Consider the following 22778-nt stretch of genomic DNA (forward strand, 5'->3'; position numbering starts at 1 on the left):
TCTTGTACCTCTGTTTTTGATGTGGTGCATGCCTTCAGCTATTACTTATCTGAAAAGCACTTTGTGCCTCCTGCAAATCTGATTTATACCTTAGACAGACAAAGCCATCTTGGTTTTACATGATTGCCGTCAGAAACCATGGGAGCAGTCCCTGCTCAGGAGTAAGGGAATGTGTTTCAGTGTTCACGGGAACCCTGTTCTATATCACACAGATGTCTCGGCTCCCATGTTCAACTAGACATGGGAGTGAGTTTGTCTTGCTTTTCCTTGGCAGCACCTTCTTTGCCTAGAAATATTATCAGAGACGTAAGAAAAGTGACTCTAGCTCTTATCTTCCAACCTCAAAGCAATGACAGTGAGACCCTAACCCATCCAAATACCTGGCCTGGGTCACATTCCATGTCTTCCCTGCAGAGGACACTCGACCCAGTGTGGGTGGGGACAGGACTCTCAGAAAGCAATGGCCAGGGTACACAGCACCTACACAGGCTCAGCCCAGTGGTGAGGAGTGTCTCAGCATGGCAGAGACCTCATTCTGCTGCCTATTCTATATGCCTTTTTTTAGCCCATTCCCTCCTGCTCTGAGCCCTCCCCTCCATCACAGAAGCCCCTCCACTTCATGGTGTGGGTAGTGATTAAACTGTTTTGTGAGGAGCCCATAAATAGATGGGTTTTTTGTTTGTTTTTTTAACCAGAGCACTGCTGATCAACTCTGGTTTATGTTGCTATAGGTGGGTTGAACTTGGGACTTCAAAGCTTCAGGCATGAGAGTCTTTTTGCATAACCATTATGCTACCTGCCTCACCAGAATAGATGCTCTTAATGTAATACAACTAATTATTTTGATCTTCTGGCTTGATGTGTTGGAAAAACCTATGTGGAAGGGAGACTGAGCTTAGAGTGGGAAGTAATCTGCCTCTGGGCTAGAGCTAGAAGGGGGCACCAAGGCTTTTCTGATCAGAGAACTCACAGCAGTGCTGCAGAGGATATTGGGAAACTGTAGTGATGACATCAGAATGTGTTAGCTTGCTTGTGCCTATACCAGTTGGTTCCCTCCCCAGGGCTTCACACATGTTCAGTCAGGCCTGAGGGAACCAGCAAAGCAGAGCGTCACCCCATATCAGGTCCCAGTGTCCTGCTGGTTAATTCTCATGGACCCAGGGAAGCCTGCCTTTGTTCCTGAAACAGATTATACCATCACCATCTCACCATAATCTATAGCAGTTAGAAACCAGGGCATAAGATCATTCTCTTCTAAGGAATGAAACCTAGCCCAACCCCCTCAGATCCCTTCCATTCAAGTACGTGATTATCCTCACCCTGAGCTTGGGTGTCATGTCTGCATATCTCCCTCCACAGACCCTCAGGTAATAATACCTGAGCACCCACTGACTCTCTTATATTGGACTTTGATACCCACCAAGGAGAGCCTGAACACTCCCTCCCTCTCCTCTCCCAGCAAATTTCAGAGGAGCCTGCAAGGGTTCCCCTCTGAGGAACTTCACAGTCACCATTGCTGCTGAAAGCTCTTTATTTCCATAAAGAAAAAGGATGGAGAATGGAGGAAGGGGATGAAGGGGAGGAGGGTGTTGACCAAGAAGTTTTGGCCTCCAGAACAGGGGCTCTTTCCATGTCTTGTAGGACAGAGGCTCCTGACATTGCCCCTCAGGATTCCTGATGTCCTAGAAAAGTTGAGGGGGGGAGGGGGGAGTTAGTGAGGCTAGGACAGGGAAGGGTGGGAGGTGGAATGAGGTGTGGATGCAGATGCAAGGGCTGCCATCTTGTGCTTGGCTACAGCAGTATCTGACCTCTTGCTACTGATTTATAGAAAAAGAACACCCATGGACCAAGACTTCAGGCTCTAAATGTCCCAGAAGCAACACTTGGGGACAGTCATCAGTAATGACAACTAGGTTCTCGAGGATACCTCAGAGCAGAGCAGAGCAGGTTCGACTTAATCCTGACAGGGCTGCTCTTTTCTGCTGATGTGGCCTTCCCCATGGTTTCTGAACCCCAAATGAACTCATAATCACCCCAAGGTCACTTACCCTAGAGGATCTCACTTTCAGGAGTGCACTTTTCTGTAGAAAACAAAAAGAATGCACAAATGAAAAGAGGCTCAGAGAAAATGTAGGTCCCTTCACTGCCTCAGAGTGGGACACCCTCCTCCCTTGGGCCCCTAGTGACCACAGAGGAGATGAGTTAGAGGGATCTTTGCAAGATAGGGATATAGAGTGTACAAGGGGAAACAATGCACACAGTGGAGTGTGAGGACCTGAATGGGCACAGGAAGTGTGAGATGGGGACTGGGAAAAAACACAGAACTGCACACTCACCCATCTGGGTAGGCAAGAAGATACTCTCCTCTGGCAAGTCCTTGCTCTTTATGAACGTCTTAAATTCTTCAAGGGCATTCAAGTTTAGGTCAGGAGTCCTGCCTGCAGGTGAGGTGACTGAATGAGCCTGTGATCTCAAGGAGACTTTACCTACCAACTTGTCCAGGAAGTTCTAGGTGGGAGAGGTCAGCATGAATGTGACTGAGGAGATGGTGCAAAGGAAACAGGACTGAGGAAGATGGATATTCCCCGGAAATCCCGCAGACAGAGAAGTGACTTAGGCCAGCAGGTTTTGCTCCCTGTCTTGCATTGTCACTTCTCTGATCTGGAAGAACTTCATGACCCAGAGAATCTGAATCCCTGTTCTTCTAGAATTCCTGCTTGTAACCCTCTCCCACATCCTCCAAGTAGTCCTTGAAACTGGATGTAGGTGATAGTCATATATCCAGGGGACTGGAACTGGACACCAGGGCACTAAACTGTGTCAAACAGAGACCACTACAAGGGGGGGGGTGTATAGTCTCCAGAACCAGAGTTTTCATCTGACTCAGTTTCTTTTTTTATATTAAATATTTATTCCCTTTTGTTGCCCTTATTGTTTTATTGTTATAGTTATTATTATTGTTGTTATAGATGTCATAATTGTTGGATAGGACAGAGAGAAATGGAGAGAAGAGGGGAAGACAGAGACAGGGAGAGAAAGACAGACACCTGAAGACCTGCTTCACCACTTTTGGGGAGGTGAAGATAGACACCTGCAGGTGGGGAACCAGGGGCTCAAACTGGGATCCTTCACCGGTTCTTGTGCTTTGCGCCATGTGTACTTAACCCGCTGCGTTACCGCCTGACACCTGTCAGTTTCATCAGCCACCAGAAGCACAAACTGTGGACTGAGTAGAGGAGGTCTTTGAGGGGCCGAGAAAGGAGAAGCCCCCTTACCCAGAAGTTTGACCATGCGGAATGGGTTCCCATGGCACTGGCCCTGAATGAAAAGCATGTAGTGGTCCTCAGTCAGCATCTCCTCAATTTGCACATTCTTCTTGCCCCCATCTGTACAGAGAAAAATGCTTTTTGGTGTTTTCAGCCCTAGAGAAAATTGTCCAGACCATATTGAGGAACACTGTAGACCCATCAATGTTCTTGACATGGAACTGTACTGAGTGTCATTACCTGGGTACTCTAGATAGGCCTGTGCCATCAACATTCCCTGAGCAGTTGCTAGACCAGAGGGTATATTCTGGGGCAGAGATGAAATCCTCTAAGCTCTAAGCAATTTCAACAGCATATTAGACCCTAGTTTCCAAGGTGTGATTCAGCCCTTCCTGCTGGAGGCAAACCTGTCCATCTTTGAGTGGAAGGTGGACAAAGCACTTGCAGGAGAGCAGATTGTCTCTCCTTCAAGAGAGACAGAACAGGAGCCCCTTTATACCAGGGAATTTTGAGAAACCTATATTGATGTCTCTCTTAAGAGGGAGAAAAATGACACAATCCCCAGTTGAGTATGGCAGTGGGAGGTCTTTGAGGAGACAGAAGCCCAGGACTCACGGGCAGTGTATTTGCCAGGATCATCAGTTGGCTGCAAAACAATCTTCATCTCATGACACTGGCCCTTCTTCCTGGAACACAGGAAAAGCATAGTGTCCTCTGAGTAGACACACCTGAGCTTCCTCAACTCATGGCCTGTTGGCTACCTACTTGGTGTCCCATCAAATTCCAGTGTTCTACCTACTTCCCAGATAACCCTCCCTTCAAATATGGGGGTGTATGCTAACTTCCTCGGGACAGGGAAAATATACTGTGAAGTACTACACCATAGCCCCAGTGACCTGAGGGACCTCCTTGTTGAGCTCCACTCACATGAAGGTGTGTGTAGCTTCCAGCTCTCCACCATCCAGGGCTGTCACTATAACTGGGGCCATACTCGTGGGTCTCTTCTCCTTAGGAAGCTCCTTGTTGACCACCATGGCCTTTATGTACCAAGTTCCCGTTTTCTAAACAGAGGGTGCATAAGGATATGTTAGACTTGGCCGAGACATTCCTCCAACCTGTTCCCCTCCAACATGCATGGATACAGCCATAACCAGGCACCTCTCATGTCTTGCTTGCTACACCCAAAGACAGGCTGAGTTCTGTTACATTCACAGCTCTGTGAATCCTTGGAACAAGCTATGTTCTGATGCCTCCCACCCCAAATGGAGTCAGGTGGTGCCTGCACTTCAACAGATCCATCCCTGGAGGTGTTGGAGGTGACACCTGGTGTGTCTTCACACAGCCCATAGTGTTCAGAAGAGGACAGAGCAATGGTCCCTGAGAAAAACTGTTCCCTCTTCCAGATCCTAGAACTAAAGGGGGACTCTGTGTGTGAGGACAAATGTGCAGAGCTCCCTGCGCCATCTGACCTCTCCTCAGGATGGGCGCAGGACCAGAATCCTGACCTTTGGGGTTAGCCCTTGATTCCATCCCCCTGACTGATGTTGGCTGTTCCCCTCAAACCACCCAACCCACCCCATCTCAGGCTTACATCATTTTTCAAAGCCATGGACAGGGCATCCTGGGCCTGGAGGAGAGCAGACAGGCTGAGTGCGAAGGTCAGGAACAGGACTCTCATCTTCACAAGCCGCACCTTAGAGCTGCTGTTAGCACTGCGAGTATGAGTACTTTGTTCCTGGTCCCTTCAGGGCTGCCCTTTATACTCCAGCTCCTGGCCTCTGAGTGCCTGGCACAGAGTACACACCCTGCCCACCAGCAGCTGGCCAACTGTTCAGCGGGCAAGGTAAAATAGCATGACTGTTGACATTGGTGAGAGAATAATTTGTCACCCAAGAATAACATATAGTCCTTGCCCACCAACCCCAGGCTCTATTTCACATGTTGCTCTTCTCAGATAACTATCTGCTGGAAAATTGTCAGAAGGCTGAAGAGCAATTACACTTTCATCCATGAAGAGGTTCTTTAGAATTTTGTCTCCATCTTTCCATCTTCTGGTCCTCACAGGAGCTTTTTCACCCAAGTCCCTAGAACTGAACTCTTTCTAGGGCTTGCTGAGGAGAAAGGGTCTGAGTTTTAGTACTGAAGATAAAATCCCCTTTTTTTCTGACAAATCTTATGGGTTCCTCAGACCCACCCCTCACTTGCCGGGATAGCTCAGAATTTGCTCTTCCTCGCCTAGGCTGTCCTCTCCAAATATTCCCAGAGGTGGATTTGCATTTTTTAACTCACATTCCCTTTATAAATATTCTCTTCCCAGGGTCTTCTCGGGAACTAGGGGGCTGCCAGAACCTCTTGCATGACCAATTTCCTATTCATTGCTGTTTATTCTCACAACATGTACATTGCTCTGTTTCTTATTATGACTCAAGGTCCCATAACAGTGGTCTCCTTCCTGCACTGTTCTAATTGCAGACACTGCCATGAAGGACTACTGACAAACAATGGCTGGTGGTCCTGGGGTATATTTCACTGAAGGAATGTTACTGAGTGAAGGTTCTCTGCTTGCTGATACAGGCCAGTTGACCTTGAGGTGAGGGTTATTGCCAGGAGAACAGATTTAGTCAGGTGCTGGTGAACCTGAAGATGTGGCAGGCCCTGACTCACACACAATAAACAAACAAACAAACAAACAAATAAATATTCTCAGGGTCAGATCCAGGGCTTATGAAAAGCACTGGACCCATAGGAGGAAAAGGGCCTAAACTGTCATCAGCTAACTAGGGGCTCTTCCACATGATTTTCTGACTGTTGTCACACAGAAATGATTTGAGGGTCTCCCTTGGAAATCTTTGAGGTGACTTCTTTAGACAATATATATGGAGGGGCCAGGTGGTAGCATAGCAAGATAAGTACACGTGGTATGAAGTGCACAGACCGGCATAAGGATCCAGGTTTAAGCCCCGGCTCCCCATCTGCAGGGGGGTTGCTTCACAGGTGGTGAAACAGGTCTGCAGGTGTCTGTCTTTCTCTTCCCCTCTGTCTTCCCCTCCTCTCTCAATTTCTCTCTGTCCTATCCAACAACAACAACAAGGACAATAAAATGGGGGAAATAGCCTCCAGGAGCAGTGGACTTGCAGTACAGATACCCACCAAGCCCCAGCAATTACCCTGGAGGCAAAAAAAAAAAGACAATATATATGTGGCAAGCTTCTACTTTGTTATTCATTAGTACTGCTAGACAGGGCAAAGCAGCAGATACACATTAGTAATCAGTACCTTTCTTTAAGTGACAGGTTCTTCTCCCTTACAGAAGGGAACTGGAGCTAAAAGAAATGCATATATGGAGGTCCAGTGGTGGCACACCTGGTTGAGTGCATGTTACAATGCGCAAGAACCCACCTTGGAGCCCCTGGTCTCTACCCGCAAGGGAAAGTTTGGTGAGTGGTGAAGCAGTGCTGCAGGTGTCTCTCTGGCTCTCTTTCACCCCCTTCCCTCTCAATTTCTGATGGTCTTAATCCAACAAATAAATAAATAAATAAATTTTTTAAATCTTGGGTGCAGGGAAGTAGCACCCTGGGTTAAGTGCACATGGTGCTGTGAAGTGCAAGGACCAGATAATGATACTGGTTCGAGCCCCTGGCTCCCTACCTGTAGGGGGGGAGTGTTACTTCACAAGCAGTGAAGCAGGTCTGCAGGTGTCTATCTTTCTCTCCCTCTTTCTATCTTCCCCTCCTCTCTCTGTGCTATCCAACAACAACAGCTATGACAACAATAACAATAACAACTACAACAAGGGCAACAAAATGGGGAAAAAATGGCCTCCAGGAGCAGTGGATTCGTAGTGCAGGCACTGAGCCACATCAATAGCCCTGGAGGCAAAAAAAAAAAATCCTAAAAAGAAATGCGTATGTGTTTATGTGCAGAGGAGCGTGCTTGTTTGTTTGTTCACAGGAAGAAAACAGTTATTAATCTCTGAATTTGTGAGTTCTTAACTGATCAGAAGGAACCAAACTTTTATGAGTCAAGATCTTTACTCTGTACCTGGCTCATGTGAGACTGAGAAGTTGGAACTCTCCAACTTTTACCAGTGACTAGACTAGTAACACTGTTGTTCCAAGACTGGGGTCATTATTTCCTGAGACCTATGATTGACCCAAGTGAATGTAATTGCTGGAGTCACACAGACCTTGATTGCACCTGTCAGGCTCTATACTAGCCACATAAATGCAATTTCCAAGGGCTCCATGAATAATAATAATAATAATAATAATAATAATAATAATAATAATAATTAATGCTCTAATAGTCCTAGGATTGCATTGAACACATTGGCATGACAGAACAGTGAACTCCCAGCTTGGTAGGTGGTGCTGAAAATGAAGTCCTCTCTCCCTGGGGGTAAAAGGCGGGTCCCGTGCCCTTTCAGAACCATAGATTATGGATGCATTGGCTGCTCTTTATTGAGAGCAGTGATTTTCTTGTTCCTTTTCCTTTTGACTGACACACCAGAGGTTCTATATTTTGCTTATTGTATGAGATGGACGCAGAAGTCTGAGTAATTTGTGGTAAAGATTCAGATTCGGGAGTCTGGCGGTAGTGCAGCGGGTTAAGCGCAGGTGACGCAAAGTGCAAGGACCAGCATAAGGATCCCGGTTTGAGCCCCCGGCTCTCCACCTGCAGGGGAGTCGCTTCATAAACAGTGAAGTAGGTCTGCAGGTGTCTATCTTTCTCTCCCCTTCTCTGTCTTCCCCTCCTCTCTCCATTTCTCTCTGTCCTAACAACAACATCAACAACAACCATAGTAATAACTACAACAATAAAACAAGGGCAACAAAAGGGAAAATAAATAATTAAATCTTTAAAAACAAGATTCAGGTTAATTCCCTGGCCAGGCCAGAAAAAAATTTAGATTTGTAATTGAAACATTTTTTTTAATGTTTATTTATTTATTCCCTTTTGTTGCCCTTGTTTTATTGTTGTAGTTATTGATATCGTCATTTTTGGATAGGAAAGAGAGAAATGGAGAGAGGAGGGGAAGACAGAGAGGGGGAGAGAAAGACACCTGCAGACCTGCTTCACTGCCTGTGAAGCGACTCCCTTGCGTGTGGGGAGCCGGGGGCTCGAACAGGGATCCTTATGCTGGTCCTTGCACTTTGCGCCACATGCGCTTAACCCACTGCGCTACTGCCTGTCTCCCTAAACAGACAAATTTAATCCCTTTCTTAAAAGTGGCATAACCATCTTCAGGGCTTCTGCCTTGCCTCTGTTCTTAGTGTGATTCTTAGATAATCTCCAGAGGCCACGTAAGTTTCCATCATCATGCCGCATTTTCAATGAACTGGATGCTCCAGAGCTCCTCATTATGTTCTCTTGTAGACTCTATGTGTGTATCATCACATGGCAACATCTCTGGAAATCGTGGGCAAGCCTGGAACACTAGCCATCCCCCAGCTTTGTTAGACTGAAGCATTTCTCCTTTTTTTGCCCTGTGTTTCTCTAAGATGGCTGCCTAGTTGGGTCTCTTCTCTGTAACTCTAGTATCCCCCCCCCATTCTTCTAACCTTTGAATTCCTTTATGATAAGCTTTGAACATCCAAGAGGTCACAGTTCCCCAGCACTACCACTACCTAGGCACCCCACTGAAAGGCTTTGGATGAAGGATCTTCTTTTCTGAAGGGGCTGGCGGTTGTTTGGATTTTCTCAGCATTAGGGTAAAAGGATGTTCTGAAGACTCTATCATTAAACATCAAGACCAGAAGGAGATTTTGGCCTGTGACTCAGAAACATGCAAACAGGGTAGGAGGGGATTGAGATGACTATATGTTGGGACCTAACACAACATCTAGGGAGGTGCATATAGCCATGTGTTAAACCCTTGGCAGTGCATATCCTGACCTCTCTGTCTTCCAATCATGAAATGAAAAACTGAGAAATGAAATAATTAAATATATAAATGATGCCATCAATATAGCTTTCTAGGAAGGGACCTGCTTTGTCACACTAGCAAGCAACCCAGGTTTGAATCTGTCCCCACAAGGCTCTGGGGGGCTTCCGGTGCTATTTTGTCTTTTCTTCCTTCCCTCTGACTCTCTTTCTATCTAAAAAAGTTGGTCCAGAGCAATGAAACCCCTGTAGTGATATTTAAAACAATGTTTTTAGGGGTAACACTGTGGCTAAATGGGTTAAGCACACACAGTACAAAGCACAAGGATCTTGGTTCCCCACCTGTAGTGGGGCGGTCGCTTCACAAGAAGGTCTACAAGTGCCTATCTTTCTTTCTCCCTATCTCCCCTTCCCCTCTCAGTTTCTCTCTGTCCTATTAAGTAACCAGCATTCTGTATCCTCATTCCCTCAATTGTAAACCACAGCAGTTTTCTTAAGGCTACAGATATGGGTTAACTATTATTTCTACAACTATCTTTCTCTATATTTGTATATACTTGCCCATTTTTCCTCTATAGTCCTATCTTCTCTTCCTTTTATTACTACTTTTGAAAGCCTCTCCCTTTTTTCTCTTCTTTCTCAGGGTCCTGATGGAGTTGGAGTTCAGAACCCTCTGGACTTCCTTACCTTATTATCTCTCACCCACTATGAGTATAAGCAAAAACTATGATAGGGAGCTGGGTGGTGATGCACCTGGTTGAACACACGTGTTACAGTGTTCAAGGACCCAGGTTCAAGCCCTCAAGCTCCACCTGCAAAGGAAAGCTTCACAAGTGGTGAAGGAGGGCTGCAGGTGTCTGTCTGTCGCTCTCTATCTCCACCTCCCCTCTCAATTTCTGGCTGTCTCTATCCAATAGAAATAAAGATAATAAAAAAATTAAAAAATATATTATCTGAGAAGATGGTGTCACAGTTGAGAAAAGAACTATAAAGTTGGATTAGGGCAGAGAGTAGCTCCCAATTTTGAAGAAGATCTATGAATAAAATTAACTGTTTACCCCATCCACCTGACTCATGGCCCATAAATATTTGTAGTTAGCATAGGAGGATCCTGTGTAACCTCTGAGTCCCTGTCATGGTCACAGCTGGGAACCTTCTAGGCTGCATTTATTTCAGGACAAGTCTTCCTCAAGTGACAGAGTATGGTGACCCAGCCTCCCTTCAGAAAGTGGGGCAGTCCCTAGGATTTCTATTTTATAGTGAGGACAAGGTCCTGAAGAGGCCCACAAGAGGACTTATGTTGATGTTCCTAAAGGAAATGACCAGTGGTGGTGGAGAGAGGGATCTATTAGAGGTCTAGACCCATCGTATTTGTGTGGGAATCCAAAGATTCGCTAACTAGGGCCCCAGATAATGGGTGGTCTGGCATTGAGCAGAAAGGCCATTATTAGGTGAGCCAGTCTCTTGCTCTTATCCAGCTTTTGTAGTACATTCTTTATCTGACGAGCTTAGAATTTCTTCCAATTGTTAAAGTATTGAGTGTTATTTGTTCTGCCCAATCAGCATTAGCTTTATGGGGGTGTGTCTTCTTTGAGTCTTTCTGTTAGAGTGCCAAGCTAATTTGGCCTATGTCTGATTGTTTAGAGAATTTATGATGTCTTCTTTAGGCACTTCTAGTATGTCCTAAACCCTAGATTGTATCCAGTATCTGTAACATTGTTGGATAATGTGCCATCTGAAGTGGGACTAGGTAGTCCCATGTATTTGGAAATATTTCACCAGATTTGAGGAGTTAGGCAGTTGAAATCTCAGGCTTGGTGTCTCAGGTGACAATCGTTAGTGACAAGTTGGTAGCAGCATAATGTGGCATGACAGCACTGGTAGCATTGATTTAGTTCAGGTCAACAGAGGCAGTGTGATGATAAGGCATCAGAAGAAACATCAAGAAATAGGGACAAGTCCTAGAGGTTCTAGGATTAGGAGAAATGAGGATCTTACAGAAAATGGAAAGGGTTCTTTATAGTCTTAGAAAGAGTTTAAAATAGCAATAGTTAATTAGTATTATGACCAAGTTAGTTGGGTTTTTTTCCTATGAAAATCCAATGGTTAGCGTCTGTAGTAATATAGTTGACCTCACTATGTTTTGTGCTAGTATCTAGTAATCACTGTATCTTAGATACTGACAGGACGAAATGGTTTTGATTTATCTGGCCTAAGGTTGTAGGTAACTCAAAACTATTTAATTTTTTTGCCCACTTTTTATTGTCTTTTTGTTGTTGTTGAGCTGTACCAGTTCTTTTCTTTTCTTTTTTTGCATCCAGGGTTGTTCTGTGGCTTGGTGCCTGCACTACAAATCCACTGCTCCTGGAGGCTATCTTTTCCATTTCATTGCCCTTGTTGTTTATCGTTGGTTGTTGTAGTTATTATTATTGTTGTTGTTATTGCGGTCGTTGTTGCTGGATAGGACAGAGAGAAATAGAGAGAGGAGGGGGAGACAGAGAGGGAGAGAGAAAGATAGATACCTGCAGACCTGCTTCACTGTCTCCAGGTGGGGAGCCGGGTGCTCGAACTGGGATCCTTATGCTGGTCCTTGCGCCTTGTGTGCTTAACCCATTGTGCTACCACCCGACTCCTGTACCAGTTCTTTATGGATGTTTGATATCTGTTACTATTCAATGTGTGATGCAGGTGCTATTCAGAAGCACATTATTTAGTCCACATATTCTTTTTTTTTTTAATTTTCCCTTTTGTTGCCCTTGTTGTTTTTTATTGTTGTAGTTATGATAGTTGTTGTTATTGATGTCATTGTTGTTGGATAGGACAGAGAGAAATGGAGAGAGGAGAGGAAGACAGAGAGGAGGAGAGAAAGATAGACACCTGAAGACCTGCAGACCTGCTTCACTGCCTGTGAAGTGACTCCCCTGCAGGTGGAGAGCAAGGGCCTCGAACCGGAATCCTTATGCCAGTCTTTGCGCTTTCCGCCACCTACACTTAACCATATTCTGGGTGTTTTTTTTTTCCTCCTGTTTGTGATTCTGACCTATAGCTTCACAGTCAGAAAACATACTTTTCCTATGATGTGTCTTGGTGTGCGCCATTTGAATTCAGGAACCTAGGCATTTTGTACATTTCTAAGGTATAGAGAAATTTCTGCTTTTTACTTTTCCAACTTCAACTGACTCCTAAATCAGATATTTTTATTTAGCATTCACATATTCTGAGACTGAGTTTAAGAGGATTAGTGGAAACTATAATTTATAAAACTAATACAGTTAAGGGACCAGGTGATGGCACACTTGGTTAAACACACACATTAAAATTAAGCAACTAAATTCTTATCTAGTTTTTCTTAGGGTAGGAGTACCGGCTTCCCAGTTTCTGAACTATAAAGTGAGAAATAGTCTGAAATAGATTCTTTTGTCAGCAACTAAGATAATTTACCAAAAAATATTAAAACAATTAAAATATAATACATATTTTGATACTCTAGTGAAGCAATGTTGAAAAATTATTTTTAATAATAGATGTAAATAATTAAAGGGAGATGTAATCTTTAATTGTAAGTACAGTTTAAGGTGGCAAATAATTCTAATTATGGTGTGTTTATTTCAGAGATTTTTTTCTGTGTGTTTGTGTGTATGTACTGTTAAAGAACCACTAAATATTTTTGATAAAATAAACATTTAGATAATTCAGCTATTTGAAAAATGTTAAAATAATGAAGGGTTCTTCAATACTATTACTGGATAGATTCTAGAAAAAATGTGAATTCATCAATATATTTCATTCAAAGAGAAATAAATATGTTTATAGTATGTTTCATGGCCATATCACCATATCAGCAACTATGAAAACTATTCCATGAGACATTAATAGCCTTTAAGTTAAATACCAAATACCTTTTATTTCCCCTCCAAATAGCATCTGTTCCTGAAAATTGTAACCCTTTATTTTCATAGCCAACATACTCTCATTGAACACATTACATTACTTGTTTGGTATAACTGAATAAAATATAAGTCAGGATGTTCATATATCATACCACCTCAAGGGTGATGTTACTGGCAAGCACAGATGTTGACTGAGTTGTACCAGCTTGTTTGCTGCTTCATCAGCGCAGCTGGCTGTGCCAGGTTGTAAAGATTAAAACTGCTTATTAATATGTGACAGACCTCAGATGTAGTCTGTGCAATGTTGCATTTACTTTGGTCACTTGGGAAAGAAGTACATTTTTTTTTCCCCTCCAGGGTTATTGCTGGGCTCCGTGCCTGCATCATGAATCCACCGCTACTGGAGGCCATTTTTTCCCCCTTTTTGTTGCCCTTGTTGTTGTAGCCTCGTTGTGGTTATTATTATTGGCATTATTGATGCTGTATTATTATTGCCATTATTGATGTTGTTTGTTGTTGGATAGGACAGAGAGAAATGGAGAGAGGAGGGGGAAGGCAGAGAGGGGGAGAGAAAGATAGACACCTGCAGACCTGCTTCGCCGCCTGTGAAGCGACTCTCCAGCAGGTGTCTCCAACTGGGATCCTTACACTGGTCCCTGCTCTTTGTGCCACATGCCCTTAACCCAGTGCGCCACCGCCGGACCCCCAAGAAGTACATTTTACAGAAACTTATTATTATGTTCCTTTATATTTCTTAAGTTTCTGCAAAACACTCTCACCCCAGACTAGATCCTCTTCCACCATCAGGTATCAGGACCTGAGCCACCACTACCCCCTCCTGAGTTCACTGCTTTGGTGCAATACACCAAACCCAGTCCAAGTTTTGCTTTGTGTTTTCCTCTTTCAGTTCTTATTTCTCTACTTCTGTTCCATGCTAGTAGTCCCAGCTGCTGTGGAAGCTGAGGCTGGAGGATCACTTGAACCCACTGCAGTGCACTGTGTTGATTGCTGATCTGGTGTCCTAAATCAGGTGGGCATCAATATGGTGATCTCCTGGGAGCAGCAACCACAGGATTGCTTAAGGAGAGGTGAACCTGCCTGGGTTGGAAATAACCATCTTTTAAAAGTTGGCCTTGGTTCACCCACATTGGCTATATCTCTTTGTCCATTTTCCCTCCCTTTTCCTATGTCTTTGTTTGCTCCTGTTTGTATTCTTGGTTCTTTTCTACCACTGATCACATCATTTAGAGTTGAAATTCCTTCTTTTCATTTGGGGTTCCTTTAAGTAGTTTTTTTCAAGGCAGGATTGATGTTGGCAAATTCTGTCTGTTTCTGTGTCTTTAAAGTGATTGTTCTTTGCTTTACATAGTTGATTATGGAAACAATCTTTTGGTGGCTTCTACTCCATGGATATGTCTTCAGAAGTCTCTTGATTTTATTTTTAAGATTTATTTATTTTATGAGAGAGATCAAGGCTAGAACACTGCTTTTTTTTTTTTTTTTTCAGATTATCCAGCAAGAGACTTTATAAGGTGCAAGCCATATACCTTACTCAACTTCCTAGTACTGAGAAAAAAAAAAAAAAACACAAACATGCCAGGACCCATTTGTGGTAGTATGTACCTTCAGTTTTCCGTAAACTTTTCCATGACACTTAATCTGACTGTACACTTGTTTACATGCAGTTTCATTTCTTGCCTATTATCACACTCTCTCCTCTGATTCACTCACATTAGCCCCTTTATGATCAGTGACTCAAAGCTCACTTCTGCATCACTGTCCGATGATTTCAGTATCCTCAACTCTGAAGCAGTCCCCCCTAAAATACCTACATGAATTTTTAATTTTGTTCTCTGTTCAAATATCATCTTTTTGGTTATAACTTCTCTGTACTCTAATCTTATTTTTTTCCCTTCATAGCATTTTCCATATAACTTTTTTATTTTTTTATTTTTATTTAAGAAAGGAGACATTAACAAAACCATAGAATAAGAGGGGTACAATTCCGCGCAATTCCCATAACCCGATCTCCATATCCCACCCCCTCCCCTGATAGCTTTCCCATTCTCTGTCTCTCTGGGATTGTGGATCCAGGGTCATTGTGGGTTGCAGAGGGTGGAAGGTCTGGCTTCTGTAATTGCTTCCCCGCTGAACATGGGCGTTGACTGGTCGGTCCATACTCCCAGTCTGCCTCTCTCTTTCCCTAGTAGGGTGGGTCTCTGGGGAAGTGGAGCTCCAGTACACATTGATGGGGTCGTCTGTCCAGGATACATATAACATTTATTGCTCATTGTTTTTTAAATTCATTTCTGTTTCACTAGAATAAAACCTCAGCTAATTTGTAATTTGTTCTATCTATAGCAGAAACTTCAATTTCTGGTATAGCCTCAGAATCATTATATATATATATGTAAAATGAATGAATGTGAAATGCATGTCACAGAAATGAGTGTTAAAATAAATTTCTGTTACCTACAATTTAGTGATTCTCAAACTGAAGAATTGGTATGCAAAACCAATATCCCCAGAAGCCTGGGTATTAAACACTTAAATACTTCTTCCAGTGTATTTAGATGGTAACTTTGAAATGCAGACAGAATGGCTAATAGCAATACCTTAAAATTATTAAAGTATTCAACTTGATAAAATAAATTTCTAGGCTTTTTTGGTACTCTTTCTATTCTTGACTTATTACTTGACTTTAGTTCCTTTACCTACTCCCTAACCTGCAGAAGGGTATCTAACTGTGAGTTCTAGTCATTATCTTTTTTAAAAAAATTTATTCTTTTATTTAAGAAAGCATAAATTAACAAAACTATAGGATAGGAGGGGTACGACTCCACACAATTCCCACCACCCAATCTCCATATCCCATCCCCTCCCCTGATAACTTTCCCTAGTCATTATCTTTCCTTCAAAGTCAAACAACAGTAAAATATAATCTTTAAAACAAAAAAAACTTTTTCTAGGGAGTCGGGCTGTAGCGCAGCGGGTTAAGCACAGGTGGCGCAAAGCACAAGGACCGGCATAAGGATCCCGGTTCGAACCCCGGCCCCCCACCTGCAGGGGAGTCGCTTCACAGTCGGTGAAGCAGGTCTGCAGGTGTCTATCTCTCCTCCTCTCTGTCTTCCCCTCCTCTCTCCATTTCTCTCTGTCCTATCCAACAATGACAACAATAATAATAACTACAACAATAAAACAAGGGCAACAAAAGGGAATAAATAAATAAATAAAAATTATATAAAAAACACTTCTTATAGCATTTGTATCTTAATAGACAAGTATTGTAAATTAAAAAGGAAATATATACGTCTCAACTCAAAATTAATATTGACTTTGGAATTGTAGGTGAATTGTAGGTAAGAATGATTGGAAGAAAGCCTAAGCAAAGACAAGTCCTGCTACTCATATAAGCTCAACCTACTTTAAAGATATTTTTGATGGGTTTAAATTAGTGCTAACATTTCATAGAGGGGTGGGCATATCTTTTATCAGACAGTTAAAATTTACTCACCTTACTTTAGTTGAATGCTTGACTAGTTCAGATTCTTTGAGAAATTCATTCCTAGTTCTGATTCAACACAGACAATGCATTAGGCAGATGGAGGAAACTAGAGTGAATGCTGATCAAGACTGGCAAGCTATAAGACTGAAGTGCAAGTCTAATTCCAAGTGAGAGAGAAAGATAAAGCTGGGTATTTAGCTGTATGATCCCAGATTTTAAGTCTTCAGTCCAAAACCAAAGAGAAACATGCCTTGATATTTAAAATATAATTGCTTGTTAACTAGACAGACTGTGAGAATGGCCTCGAGGTAAATGTTTTAGATAAAAAGCACAGCTTCTGGAGGTCTGTATCTTCATGTTCTCTGTGGATAGAGATCTACATGATATTTACACTTTCATGACCACAAAGTATCTTCCTTTGCAGAATTGTCTGGATCTGATTTTATCTCTTCTTTTGGACCTTATGCTTTACAAGGGTGATACCTTAATTAGCTTTGTATCCACATAACCTAATCTCAGCTAGATAAAATGTTTTCCAAGTGAATAATTTACACGTGCAATTACCAAAACACTATTTAATGGTTTGTTTTCATTGTGTCCCAGACAGAGCTAGTATGAATGTGACTATTCATATGAACAAACAAAATAAAACAAAACAATACGTGTGGACAATGCCATGTAATGCTTTATGTGTAGGTTCCTTTTAATCCTGATGAATGACCTTAGTGCTTAATTCAAATAATAATTTCCTTACTTCAAAACTGTATTAATGGTGATTCCTTAACTGAATGCTGTCTATGGAACATTATTTGCCATCTTAATGAAGCAAAGTACAAAAGATGGGAGATACACTTAATAGCTTTAATGATGAAGAATCATTAAAGCAGAAAAATCATTAAGAAAATTATAATGAGAGATAGAACTTCACACCTGTGAGAATGTTATGCATTGGAAAGGACAGAAATGACAAGTACTAGTAAGGATGTGGGGAAAAAGGAATTTTTCTCCACTATTGGTGGGGTGGGGTATATTGATATAGTGGTCAATCCTTGTCAGAATCAATTACAGTCTGAAGATTTCAGAGCATTAAAAATGGACCTCCTTTTAGTCTGACAATCCCTTTCCTAGAGATATATCCCCCCAAACATAAATACCTATTTAAAAAGATCTATGTACACCTGTGTATATAGCCACACAATGTGTAATAACTCAGATTTGGAAGGAATCCAGAAACCCAACAACAAATGACTGGTTCATAAAACTGAATATATAGTTTCATCTCCTTTGCTACATCTTGGAGAGAACCTGAAAGAATCATTATTGAGATAAACCAGAAGGAGAGGGACAAATACTGCATGATCTCTCTTCTGAGTGCAACTTGAGAAACAAGGACAAATACAGGGAGAAATAAGGACTGGGCGTGATTTGTCACCAAAGACTTGAGGGGTTAGGGAGAGACAGGAAGCTTGAGAAGCAATTTCAAACTTGAACTTGGTGTATGGCGGTAGAGGAAGAATTAAGCTGATGATAGTAGTGGTGTGTTGAGGCTTCTCACAGGGAGATAAGAAAAGTATGCTCATTAACAGCGTCTGTCTTGTGCATTATAACTTTCCTAAGAAACCATAAAGGTCATTACTATCCTAAAAAAAAAAAAAGGAAAGAAAATCTTAATAGCTGAGCTGATGTATGCATTCTTAGAATTTTCCATTTATATGGTTTTAATTGGAGATATTATTTTAAATATTGCAAAGTCATCATACACATTAGTAAAGTCGAATTAATATCCTGTGCCCTAATAGATCAGGTCTCTGTGTTCCTGTGACATTTTCTTCTGGAAAGTCTCAGAGAAATTTGAGTTTTTATCTGCTGTGTTTCTATTGGAGTTTTCTACCTTTGCCCCGTTGCCTTTTCCATCTGGTTTGAATTCACTATTGGCTCAAGTTTTTAAGACGACTAGCAAACCTAGCAATCCTGAAATGCAAATATCAATAAGTGATATCCCTTCATTAATTATGCTACCATATAGATTTCAGTGTCAGTGCTTATTTACCAAGGTCCATCGTACGTTCACACTGTCACCACATATTAATTAAAACTTTGTGAAATAAATTATATAGGCTTTATTATTTCTTGCTTGAGAGTTATTAATATTTCCTAGTTCATTAGCTTATATGGTTCTCAATTTAAGTAGCTATAAGGAGTGACTGAACAGTAAAAATAAATCTTAACACCCTTTTGTAATGAAATATCTTTTTTATATGCACACTATCAAGGTAGTTCCTTTTATTCAAATGAATACTAATTTTTTTCTGAAAATGTGCATAATGTCTTTATTAAAGTGTTGCTCATTCTAATTAAGCAAATAGTTATTATGCTAGTATGTTTTTATTATTATGATAGAGAATTTCGTAAGAACCATGACACTGGAGGATGAATTATAGTGTGAACAATAATTAGGATGAATTATAGTGTGAACAAATCACTCGGTGGCCTAAATATTCTTATGATATTGCCACTTTGCAATTTTAACTTTGCAAATAGAAATTAATGGAATATTCTGTCATACTCAAATTTTTATTCTTATGAAATGATACTTTTCAAATTCATTCTTCATAATTTATCATTATGATTTTAGTGCCTTAATTTATTTTAGCCCAAGCAACAAAAAAGGTCAAGGAGATTTTTAGTTTCTAGTACTTTAGATGTTTAACTTAATTATCATGTGTCTGTATGTTAGTGATCACTAAAAAAGGAATGACATGTCAGTGGATGGAAAGGCTATCTAATAGTATTTTTACCAAACAGGAGTATGAGCAAGAAATTAAATATTGGGGGCGGGCAGGGTAGTGGCACATCCAGTGAAAGCCCTGCCCCCTACCTGCAGGGGACACTTACACAAGCACTGAAGCAGGCCTGTAGGTGTCTTTCTCTCTCCCTTTTTACCCTGCCTCCTCTCAATTTCTTCCTACTATCCAATAAAATAGAAGGAATGGGGGGGAATGGGAGCAGTGGATTCATAATGACAATCCTGGTGTCAGTGAGAGAGAGAGAGAGAGAGAGAGGGAGAGAGGGAGAGGAAGAAGGAGGAGGAGGAGGAGAAGGAGAAGAAGAAGAAGGAGGAGGGGGGAGGAGGAGAAGGAGAGGAAGAAGAAGAAAAAGAAGAAGAAGAAGAAGAAGAAGAAGAAGAAGAAGAGGAAGAAGAAGAAATTAAATATTCAGTTTGACTTATTTCAGCCAGAAAAGAGATGATTAGTAGATACTAGCATCGCAATAGATAAACCAAGAATTAGTAAGGAAAATTGAGAGGGAGTTGCAGATACAGGAATTATCTATCTATATTTATCTATCTATCTATTAATATATGTATATATATGCTGAAGATCAAAATATGTATTAGAGAGCAAAGCATTATGTATAAGAAGCTAAAAGTTATTTCAGAACAAAAAACAAGTCAGTTAATCAGTAGAGAGAGAAGAAAACAAGCTGCTTGGAAGATGAAAGTTAAAGTTGAAATCATGACAAAATCAGAGTTGTTTTTTTAACACTATTTTGACTGGCTTTTCTCAACATATTTTGATCAAAATTTTTATTCCAGTTTAAAAGAAACCCTGACCTTAATAGAATTAAGTTGCCATTGAATTAATAGAATTATGTTGCCATCACAGTCTTAGATAAAAGGAGAAAGTCGAAAATGATTCTAGTATTTCATTGTGGATATGTTAGCTGGTGTACAAAGGAAGATAAACCTTGAACTAGTAGTCATGGGCAAAGGAACAAAAACAAAATTTCAGCATTGAGACCATATTGATAAAGACAGATATCTTTCAGTAAAAAGCACAAAATATCTGAAAGGTGTTCTTTACTTTACAAAAGAGTATACATCTTATTTTCCTCAGAATTGAAAAATAATGCTACTATAAATTACTAAATTCACAAGGGATTAGAAACTAGGCATCTTGAAAAATGCCTTCTTCCAGACACTTTTGTCCCAATTTACCATTCCACTTATCAAAGGTAATTAATGCTCTTATAAAAATTATTGTTTAGAAAAAAAAAAAAAAAAAAAAAAAAAAAAAATTATTGTTTAGTTTCTCTCTTCCATTTTCATTGTTTTAAAGTTTCTACTGGTGATATGTTTTTTTTTTTAATATATATACATTGTAGTCCTATTGTTTCCTTATGTAATTGAGAGAACCTGTTTTATTGGCTGGGGAAACAGCTCAGCTGGTAAAGCATATAACTTGTATGCGGGAGGCTCCTGGTTGATCCTTTGATGCTATTTATTCCAGAGCAGTTTTCTGGCTTCTCTCTCATGCAATATTCTCTCTGTCTCTGTCTATGTCTCTCCATCCATCCCTCCTTCCCTCCTTCTCATTTACACACACACACACACACACACACACACACACACACACGATAAAATAAAATGAATATTAAAAATATGGCTTCTGGGGGTGGGGGTGTTACACCTGGTTAAGCACACACATTACCATGTACAAGGACCCGGATTTGAGCCTCCACTCCCCAACTTCTGGGGGAAGCTTCACAAACATTGAGGCCAGTACTGCAAGTATCTCTCTGTCTCTCTCCTTCTCTCTTTTCCTTTCCCCTCCCTCTTAATTTTTCTCTGTCCTATCAAAATACAGAAAACAGCAATGGTTGTCAGGAGTGGTGGTTTCACAGTGTGCCAGTCTCAGGAGTAACGCTAGTGGGGGAAAAAAAAAGAAAGAAAGACTTCTTTGTGGACTGGAAAATAACTCTTTAATAGGAAGAGTGCAGTACCATGTGTGAGGATCCTTTGTTTGAACTCTGACACCACACAGGAGCACTGTAGACAATGCCATGTGCAGTGAAGCTGTTCCTATTCCTCTGTCATCTGTCTCCCTTTCAGTTCTCTCTCCCCAAAATGAAAGGAAAAGATCATCCTTGGAACGGCATTATGCATGTACAAGGTCCTGTGTTCAGCCCCATGCACCACAAAACTAAATAGGTTAATGGATAAAAAGCTGCTCTAAATTCCTTATCTAAGAGTCTCAGAATGTGTGCTCCTCCTCCCTATTGCAGTCATCATCATCATTTACTTTATTTCTTTAGAGGGGTTTTACTTTCCTTTTTCACTCTAGATAATCTACAATTGTGTACTAGACATTTGGCAGCTAAAATTGCAGTTGAGTCCATTCAGCTTTAGCTTATTGAAGCCTATTTGATGCAAACATGGCTCAGAACTCAGCGGGAGAATTGACCAATTCATGCATAGAGTCAAGGACTGTTCTTTAAAAAAAAAAAAATCAACATCCATCGATTTGTTGACTTTCAGATTCTGTCCTCTTGTTTTCATGTATAACAGTTCTGCAGGTCTTCTTTCTCTATGAACAGCCTGGAAACGGCTAGAGGCTAAAGCAGTGAGAGACAGGGAAACTCACCAATGCTGTTCTTTTCTTCATTGCTAACTTCCCTCCAGCATGTAGCTGCTTCTTGAGTTGCTTGTTTAGCATATTCTCCAAGTCTGTATGTTGCTTGCTAATCTCCATGTTTTTGAAAATCAAGGGCTGGGTGAAGGCACACCCAATAGAGTGCACAAATTACTATGAGAAAGGACACAGGTTAACCCCCTGGTCCCCACCTGCAGAAGAAGGCTTCATGAGAGATGGAACAGTGTTGTTCTTGTCTATTCTCTCACTCACTCACTCTCTCTCTCAAAAAAAAAAGGTAAAAAAATGAATTCAAAGGTCACTAGGATCAGAGGAGCTCTCATACAGGCTCCAAGCTCTAGTCATAACTCTGGTGGGGAAAAATGTAAATAATATTTCAAATATTTTCCTCTTCTTTATTTTTATTGTTCCTTAATTCTGGCAAGTTTATATCTTATATCCTATAGGACATTGGTTTTGCAAATTAGTAACAAACTACTAAAACCTGAACTATTTATTTATTTTTGTAGCATTTGGGACTCACTTATGTGAATAATGGGGAAGCTTCACAAGTAGTGAGCAGGAAATGTTTCCTCTATCTCCCTCTCCTTTATCAATTTCTCTCTATTTTGTCAAATATAGAATAGAGAAAAATAGGGAGTCAAGCAGTAGTGCAGAGGGTTAAGTGCATGTGGTGCAAAGTGCAAGGACCAGCACAAGGATCCCAGTTCGAGCCCCCGGCTCCCCACCTGTAGGGGAATCGCTTCATAGGCAGTGAAGCAGGTCTGCAGGTGTCTATCTTTCTCTCCCCCTCTCTGTCTTC

General features: G+C 41.3%; 1 protein-coding gene across 1 annotated transcript; it reads right to left on the bottom strand.

Annotated features, from left to right (window-relative positions):
• Positions 1–230: 230 nt before the first annotated feature.
• On the bottom strand, positions 231–22075 carry LOC103120026 (uncharacterized). Its single transcript, XM_007530377.1, has 6 exons — positions 21968–22075; positions 4194–4327; positions 3882–3952; positions 3178–3386; positions 2337–2508; positions 231–286 (listed from the first exon to the last, which is right to left on the bottom strand). The coding sequence occupies exons 1-6, from the start codon at positions 22073–22075 to the stop codon at positions 231–233; spliced, it is 750 nt and encodes a 249-aa protein (XP_007530439.1).
• Positions 22076–22778: the final 703 nt, after the last annotated feature.

Source organism: Erinaceus europaeus, chromosome 19 (assembly GCF_950295315.1).
Source record: "Erinaceus europaeus chromosome 19, mEriEur2.1, whole genome shotgun sequence".
Classification (NCBI taxonomy): Eukaryota; Metazoa; Chordata; class Mammalia; order Eulipotyphla; family Erinaceidae; genus Erinaceus; species Erinaceus europaeus.